Source organism: Centroberyx affinis, unplaced genomic scaffold (genome assembly GCF_046629955.1).
Source record: "Centroberyx affinis isolate AG114_WGS23_722 - 3 ecotype Tasmania unplaced genomic scaffold, CSIRO-AGI_Caff_v1 ptg002161l_1, whole genome shotgun sequence".
NCBI lineage: Eukaryota > Metazoa > Chordata > Actinopteri > Beryciformes > Berycidae > Centroberyx > Centroberyx affinis.
The window spans coordinates 252,560-261,965 of record NW_027280476.1 but is presented as its reverse complement, the minus strand read 5'-3'; the positions used below and the strand labels follow the sequence as shown (position 1 = coordinate 261,965).

Genomic DNA, 9,406 nt, shown 5'->3' with positions numbered 1-9,406 from the left:
CAGTTTCTCTGAAAAGCTCCGCCACTACTTAAAACCCACACTTTCAGTGTTTTCCACAGGAGTTAAGATGATTTACAGGGAAGACGAGAAACAACAGTATCAGTGATATAATTGTCCAAGCTTTAATAGTTTGTGAAATTAAAAACATGTTTTGGTAAAACAAAACAAACAAACAAAAACAGCACTTACACAAAAGAGAAAATATAAGATATATATATATTCCCTTTGCATATATAAATATATGCAAAGGGGAAGGGTAAATGAGGGTGGGGATGGGTGGGGGGATAACTAATGATAACAATTTGAAATTACATATCCACATTGAAGTAATGTATGGATGTGGATAGTGTACGAAAGTGGAATCCTGTGTAGGTATTCATGTAAAACTAACAACCCCACTACTCTCAAGTAATTTCTCAAAATAAATGTGTTCAAAATTTGCATTTGCATTTGCAGATGTGCATTTGCAGATGTGCACATCTGCTTGGCATGGATGAACTCTTGATTACCTGTAATATAAATGGGTCTTTTTGTACTATATGTAAATATATTGATGAAATTATGAATTCTACACTGGCTTATGGAATGTGCAGTATATATTATACTGTTATTGGAATGCTAAATTTAACCTTATCATTAGTTAACCCTTTTCTAATCAGTGGTACCTGTACTCATGAGCCCTGCACAACCCCTTTTTCCTGTTGTATTTGTATCTCATTTGTATCCATTTGCACCAAACTTATGTTTTTAATATGATGAACCTTTAAAGCTTGGAGAGTTTTTGTTGCACCTTGTCTTCCCTCATTGATGTTTGCACTTCTCCCTGTAGTTGCTTGAGTATGAATTTGCCCACATCTTCACCTACTATAATTAAATCATTATGAAATATTTGAATTGTTGATGGAGTGTTTTTCCAGTGTGAAACTGCCGTGATCGTCCAACACGGTCACAATAACACAGGCTTCAGTTTGGTGTGATATACAATATGTTTGGTCCTATCACCAGGTGATCAGTCGACTCTGTCATTTCATTAGCAGACCTCAAAGGACTGGTGACAGACTGAGGACAGCAGAACAAGCCAAGTGTCGTGAGAACAAAGGGTCTTTAAGCTGCTTATGAGTTTATCTACAGTCACTCTATTTAACCTGGTTGACACTGTGCTGAACAGTATTTGCAAACTCAGCTGCTGCTTCCATCATGACCTGCTCAGCAGTTCATCAATCAAAAGGTCAAAGGTCACCACATTCTACAGAGGCAGAAAAAATCAATAAGCCTGTGTTGCAAATCACACATTTCTGGCAGAAGCATATTTTCGCATTTTGCTGTGTGAATTGTATTAATTAATTTCTTCCCTTCGCTTCTTCATAGCACCAGTTACATTAGTGAATGAGACATATTGTGAACCTGAACTGACTCCACCCTCCTTTGTGAGTCTGAATTCTCAGCACTTGTCCACAAGGAGTCAGAAATTGCCAGAACAGATCTTTTTCATTTCACATCTTTTATATTTTCCTTCTTTCTATATCTTCTGCCTTTCTTTCTCCATCTTTCTCTATTTTTTCCCGCTCTCTAACATTCTCTGGCAGCCTTTCGTGTCAGGAATGTTACAAACGCCCAGTCTAGTTTGCAGCAAAGCATGAGCATGTGTCGGCACTCTTGTAACTTAAAGATGGCAAAACGCTGCTCCCTTTGAGAATGTGGCTGGAGTGTTAAAACAGCAGACTGTGAAATAACATCTCAAAGGAGACGTTTATATGGAGAGTGGCAAAATCAAGAAGTGTATAGTGCTATAAGAAGCTTTTTTGATTGGATTCAACTGAGAGTGAAATAGCCTAGAGAGTTTTACTCTGACTTAATGAGAGAAACCCAGTGGAGACAGTGAATAGGCTAGAAAAATTAAAAGCTTCATGATTGCGCAGGAACCATCCCAGCTTGAAGTCATTAAATGTATTAATGCAATTTATAATTCATTAGATTTGAATTTATATATTAGTTTATATTAATTCTGCCTGACAAGTGAGTTTCTTTCAACACTGTTAAATCTCCAAAGTTAAATCTTTACTTTATTTCATTGTGCTGTGCAGGATTATAGCTGCAGGTATTTACATGAAGTCTCAAGAGTTGCTCATGCGTCATTGTTGTGACGTCTGTGAATTTCGTAGAAGTCATCAGTCTATGACGTTAAGCATCGCTCTAATTTGCAGCATTAGTGTTGCCCTTTAAAGCCCCGCACCACTGTGAACCAGGGGCGAGTCCCATCATTATGATACACAGCAAGTTCAGACAAGTTCACAGCTTGGGACCACACTACTTTTACCCAGAAGAGCTTTGTTGGCGTCTGTTGTTATTATAATCCAGTTATGATTCTCTGAAGAGCCGCTCACTACATGGAAACAGCCGAGAACAGAAAATGAATGCAACAATGTATTTTAATCAGAATTGCAAAATACAATGTATGATGTGTGAATAATTATATCTTAACTTAACTTAACTCATTTATTGAAATTGGTCGTTGCATTTGAATGACAGTTCAGTTGATGTTTTTTCCTGGCCAAACTTGTAACTTGCCTGTTGCAATCTCTTTTTCAGAGAGATAAATCTCTACAAAATCACCACTGTGTCTACATTCAGACTTCATGCAAAACATCCTCTTTATTTTGAGTGGAGTAGTGGTCATGGTGCAATTAACTAAAATCTGTCTGCAGCTTTAGGCTTTTGTTTTAACATCAACACGCAAGACAGCGTGTGTGTGGTGGTTATGGGAACTGTTGCTACTTTGGGCAGAGACATCTGTATTCTTTCTCCCTCCCTCTAAGATAATTAGTTATCTAATTAAATGTTTTGTATCTTGTGTCTTGACTCATAGTTTATAATTTGAATGGTTGGTTGATTGATTTTTTTTATCAGTGTAATAAGCACATCTCTGGCATCATGGCAGTTTTCATTAATAAGCACACTTTAATAAACACTAACTTTAAAGATGTCATTTTTGCATGAATGCATTCATCGGTAGAGGGATTGTAATGTGACGAACAATTTGTTGAGCCAAAGCTGAGAAAAAAAAAACAAAAAAAAAAACAAGAATTGTGAACTTACTGTACTGTAAAAAATCTAAGTAAACAGTACGTATTACATTAACTTAAATGGTGATCATATGACTTTGCTAATCAATTGATCACTGCACCACATAGGACTGGTGGCCAGCTGATTGACTGATTGATTGATTGATTTTATTTGACAGATTTTAAAGTACACATAGGTTTGAAGGCCCTTAGGCCACAACCATACACATATAAATATTTCCATTGTGGTCCTCGTTGTAAAAAGCAATGGTCAACACAGGCAGGTCTTGGCAATGCATGAATCACTTAAGACATAAAAAACATTAACATATTCATTATATAAAATAACTAACATTCAAAAAACGCATTAATTAATAATTGACTGTCAGCAGCTCAGCAGCCATCCCTTCACTGCTCTTTTAAATTGATTAACAGTGACAATTTCTTTAATATGGGATGGCAATAGATTCCTTTCTGTAGCTGCTGAGTACAGAAAGGTATTTTTCCCCGAGCTGAGGGCAGCAGAACCTGGCTGAGGGTCATTAAGTGTCATGAAGACGGTATAAGCTGTTTATGAGCTATCTCAGTCTCTGTACCTGTACATGTGACGCACCTGACTGTGCCAAACAAGCTTTCAACATGGGAACTAGTGTCATGATAAGCTGCTGACATGTGTATCTGTAAACAACAAGACAGAGACCCATTCAGGTCGCAGAGGCTGGATCATCAGCTTTTCCATCTATCAATATCATTTCACATCAGATGCTCTCATTTCTGGCATTGGGTGAACTCTACAGTGCTGTGTGAATTTTACAAAGGTAGTATTAATGCATTATTGTAACTGTTCAGAGTTCAGAGTTGCATTCTTCATCAGTCACATCAACACTAAATTTTAAGAGGTCATTTTGCACTCTGAACTTTAATTGTAATGAATTCAGCTGATTTGGTTAAATCTTGTTCTAATGAAATAGTTTGGTTTTACTTTATCAAGGGGAAGTTTACTAAGAATGCATCCGGTAATCCGGTTTACATTCACTGATTTTAGCAAAGAAATACCTGTGATCTGGCCTGTAAAACAACCTTAATAGTTTTGCATAGAAAAAAAAATATTTAATAGTTTTTCATAGAAAAAAAAATATTCCAATGATTCTCCCAATACACAGCAAACATTTTTCCTACTCTAATGCAAAATCTATTTAACTGAGCGTCTACATGACACTGAATGGAGGGTTGGATTTGATGCAGAGTTGTGTCCCTCATGTGGTGAATTAGCCAAACTGCATCCCAGTTAATCTCTGGTCCCATCACTTGCTTGCACAAGCTTCCTCACCAGTTATATCCAGCCTGCCTGGGGATCCAGGAGAGTATTAACCAACCTGCTATTTCAGTAGGTTGCAGACACGCAAGCCTCCAACCCACAACACATTTATGTAACATATTGCAGTACAAAACATTGAGTCCAAAGGATTCTTAAAAAGAACCATTGACGAGACGTGTCAATGTTAAAAGACATGAGTCACGAAGGTGTGGGATGTTGTGTGGACAGAGGAGACGCAGAAACAAAGGTCAAGGAAATTCATTGCATCATTTCTTGACTGTCTAGACCTCAGATTGCATTCAAAGGGTCCCATAGGGCAGGGCACACACACACACACACACACACACACACACGCCTGTCCACTGTCACCCTGAGCGAACACAGTGACACGTAGCCCAACAACCCCAGCACCCCTCCTTATCAAGAACACCTGGCTGGTTCCCATGAAGCCTCCAATCACAATCTAGAGAAGTTTCGGCGAACCGCTGCCATGTTGAGGGGCCGAGACAGAACAGAGGGACACGACGCCTTGCACAGAGTCAAACAGCTACCAAGTCTTGTGGGCATTCCTCGGCTCGCCTTTGTTTACCTGTCTGCCTGTCAGTCGAATTCGCCAAACATGTTGATCTCTCTGTTCTTGTCCCTCCTGGTCTCCTCTGCCATCGCCAATGAGAAAGGTGAGACCGCCTGCTGCATATGGTTTGTCTTCTGAGTTAAATACACGTTGACCTCTGGTAGCCTACATCTGCAGCTCTTCTCTATGCTCTATAGCTTTGGTCAAACTTGTTAATACGATTTTTCATGTGCACCGTGTTTTAATGAATGTCTTGTGTGTCCATGAAAATATGACTGGGCCTGTAATACGCATTCTCTCCATGTCCAGAGAATTAACATGCAGAGCTATGTTGACTTGTCTGTCTGCTGTATCTCCATGTCTCTATCAGACGGTGCCCTCCCCAGGCTGACCGACACCAAAGCTGCCGAGGCCTTCATCGACTCTGCTGAAGTGGTGGTGATCGGGTTCTTTGAGGTCAGACGGGAAAATGAACACAATGATAAGCAATGAGCGAGGGAGAGAGAAAAAGTCAGAGCCACACTGCAAAAAAAAAAACCCTCCATCTTAACAAGTCATTTGGTCTCATATTCAGCCTTCAAATCTTATTTTTCTTCAAACAAGAGAAAAATTCAGCCAATGAGGTGAGATAACTCCACTTGCTTCCAATGCAGTTTCAGGAATTTTCTAGAAATGAGTGTCAGTATCTTGAAAGAAGTCAGATTAAGGCAGATCACTGCGCTACTATCAAGAAAATGACACTTGATTCTACAAAACGCATTGATTTGCATTGGAAACAAGAGAAATTATCCAACCCCCATTCACTTGTTTTAAGAAAATTATGATGTTAGGACTCAATAAGCTAAATGACTTGTTAAGATGAAAATTTTTTGCAGTGCATGTGCAATGGGTTCAAGTAAGCTTTGAGACAAGTTAAGAAGAAACCCACAGGGACTGTGTGAGGGGTTCAGTGTATTATGCTAACATGCCTATGTGGCAAACCAGACACGACCAGGGCAAATTAGGCAAGAGCGGAGCTGTAAAGGTCTCAAAAAAATTTTTTTTTTTGAAATGCAGCATTCCTTTGCACCCTTTTCACTTGGCGAGACTAGACTTGGTGATGCTGTCATGAATAGATTTAGAGGGGGAAGGATATATTTCCTGTGGCCACACCTTTGGCATCGCGAGTGCCTTCCTGTCCTCTGGTGCTGTGTACACAGGGAGAGAGCGGGTGGATGGCTGTCCCACATTGCTGAGCCCTTTGGCCAAACTCTGTGTGCGGGGGAAGACGGCGGGCCGCTGCGCAGGAAACTCAGACGCATCTGAGAGTTTGTGGGATTGGCTCGATTGACACTCTTGTAAACAAGTGTAAACACAGGGAGAGGTTCATGAGAGGGAGAGAGAGAGAGAAGGAGATGAGAGCAGAGAGAGCATATGAGGATAACAAATAGCTGAACCGTGATGCTGAGGGCAATAAGTGACCAAAATATTGTTCCAATGAGTCACTGGGAACGAACGCATATTATAGGCTGTAAGATGATAAAGCGGATTTCCAGAGCACATGCTGCAGTGTGTTTTCATCTAAACCTCAAAAATAGATGGTATGATTCATCCTCCTTTGAGTCATTCTCGTCTCCTTTCCTTGTTCCCTTATTTCTCCATCTCTCTCTCTCTGCTTCTCTCCCTCTTTCTCCCTCTGTGTCTCAGGGAGAGGAGAGTCATGGCTACAAGGAACTTGTGGCTGCTGCTAAGCGGGTAGAGACTGTGCCTGCAGCTATGTGCGCTGAGAAAGAAGTGTGGGCTGACCTCAGCATCACCTCAGACACCATCGCCATTTTCAGAAAGGTATTCCACATCACCACGAAATCTGCTGCGGGCCATTTCTATAAATCAGGCAGGTTTTGCAAAGAGTTTTATGATGATGATGATGTGTGTCCAGGCAGATAACCACCAGGAGAACCTTCTCCTCTCTGAGGCCAAGAAGGTGGAAGCCGAAGGTCTTGTAAACTTCATCACCATCAACGAGCTCCGCTACATCACAGAATACAACCAAGTGGTACGTCTTCATCACTGCCACAAAGTCCTCACCTCCGTCTGTCTGTCTCTCTCTCACACTCTATTTCTTTCCGTCTCGCATTCAAGCCACAGCGCCTCACTTCTCCCATCTTTTACCCTCCGTCTTTCCTCTCTCTCTCCCTCCACAGACAGCAGTGGGCCTGTTCAATTCAGAAGTGAAGTCACACCTCCTGCTGTTTGCCAACAGGGGGAGTAAGGACTACGCCGAGCTCACGGCCCGACTGGGAGCTCTGGCTCCAGAGTTCACAGGCAAGGTGAGAATAGTGAGGGACATGATTCACCTGCAAAGCTGCTGTTTTCATTTGGTTTGTTTGGTTTGTGTCACAGAGTTCTGGTTGGGTAAATCAACACCTACTTTCTGCCATGAATCAAACACAACAAATTGATTTTTTTAATTTCAGAGTTAAATATTCCATTTGCTGTGGTTAGTTAATTGAATCCTTAGTAGTCATGAATTCAGATGTACTGAGTGTTGATTCTCTGTGTCAGTTCCTGTTTGTACTGGTAAACGGGGCGCTGAAGTCCAACTCCCGCTCACTGGGCTACTTCGGCCTCAAGTCGCGGGACCTCCCACGGGTCGGCATCTACGACGGAGCCTCCGACATGAAATGGCTCCTGCCCGAGGGGGAGATCTCTACTGAGCGTGTGCGGGAATTCTGCCAGTCCTTCCTACGAGGGGATCTGAAGGTGAGCAGGCAGTAGGCAGACACTGTTGATGGTTGGATGTTTTTCTAACAATGTGATTTGTCCAGGTAGAACTCTGTGTACTGAAAGTGGTCTGATACCTAAGGCACACACAATGTTGTAGATTTGAATCATCTTGTTTATTATAACCCAACTCTCTCAAAGCAGGCACATTCACTATTAAATTAATCCAGCAGTCTGGTTGGCAAATCCAGAGTTGTTACAAGGAGTTTCACGGATTGAAAAACAATAGAGCAAAAAAGGAATGAAAAGAAATGAACAAATTGCTCCGCTGGTCCTGCTTGGTGGGAAAGAGGCTTAAGGAAAGATGACAAAAATGCCAGTTAGAGGTGAAGATTAAGTTCCCACTACACCCGTTCAATGCAAAGCACATGTGCCACAAAAGCCACTGGGTGTCATAGGGAGAGGACCTACAAGGAGACAGAGGGACCAGCGGTAGTGTCAGGAGTAACACTAAAACAGTATCACTGAAAGACTGAGATAAAATTATATGGAAACAATTAGATCGGCAAATTCCTTGATGTCCCTTGAAAAAGGATTTCATAACAATAGGATAGATATTTCCATACTTCTTTAAAATGCCTCCTTTAATCCAGGCTCAGCTACTCTCTCCAGTTAAACAGTTTTTTCATTTACCTCGGGTGCTGCTTTGCACATCACAGCTTCCACAATAACCAACAGTCAAGATGACCAATGCACTGTTACCAAAACCATTTTACAAGCTTGAAAGCTTACCCGGGGCTGTTTTCTCTGCCTCTATGGACGTACACCTCAGGTTGCAGTTTGAGCACAGTTTCCCATATATTTTGTGCGAGCTTTCAACAGGAGCAGTGCCTTAAAAAGGAATGGCTCTGTCTGTAACTTACTGTTTTAATTCCCTGGACAGATACCCACATATGCACCTGGCACATGCTGGGTATGGATCCTGTGTATTTTTCTTGTCTCTCTCCTCTGTATACTGTACTATTGAAAAAAGCAAAATGCCATGAAAATGATTCTAAAATAAAATAATTCCAAACTTCTGTAGACAGTAGTCTGACATGAAGCAAGAATAAATTCAGCAAATAAATACTAAAAGAAATAAAACAACTTCATGTTAGGGGATTGTTCTAGACATGGATAAATCCAAATCTGAAATGAAGCCTTTTCTTTCTTCAGCTCTCGACTGAAAGAGGTTTCAGTCTTGCACTAGGCTTAATCCATGTCTGTGAAAATGGAAAATGAACAAACAAACAAATAAACAAACCCTTAAACTATAACCATTGTGACCAGCCTGCAGGTAGATGAATGTACACAACTCCTGGACAGATTCTGATAATACAAAACAAAAGCAGAAATGAAGGCATTCCTCATACGAACCTCTTTCATATCTGCTTTACTTCACATATCACTTCTTTTTTTCTTTTTTCAGGAGGTGAAGGAGGCAGGAGCAGAAGCCAAAACAGAGCTCTAGGAGTGGCCGAACGAACGTGAATGAATTAATATATATTGAATAAATAACTGTAAACGGAAAAGAGGACCTTTTGTGTGAATTCTTTCTGCTGTGGGAAGAGAATAGCTTTGCGTTGGACTGTCTGTGTTTGTCTCACATTTTTTCCAACACAAAGGAAGCTATGCAAAGTGCATGTTTGCATATGTGCGTGTGTGTGACTGTGCCCTCACTTATGTCCCTTATGTTATGTTTTGTCTGTT

At 40.9% G+C, this 9,406-nt stretch overlaps 1 protein-coding gene across 1 annotated transcript; it reads left to right on the top strand.

Moving 5' to 3' along the window:
* Nucleotides 1-4,999: 4,999 nt before the first annotated feature.
* Nucleotides 5,000-9,167, top strand: LOC139654867 (endoplasmic reticulum resident protein 27). The gene is made up of 7 exons (XM_071532087.1): nt 5,000-5,057; nt 5,325-5,410; nt 6,641-6,778; nt 6,873-6,989; nt 7,138-7,263; nt 7,499-7,696; nt 9,126-9,167. Exons 1-7 carry the CDS (start codon nt 5,000-5,002, stop codon nt 9,165-9,167), a joined length of 765 nt encoding a protein of 254 aa, XP_071388188.1.
* The last annotated feature ends 239 nt before the right edge of the window (nt 9,168-9,406 follow it).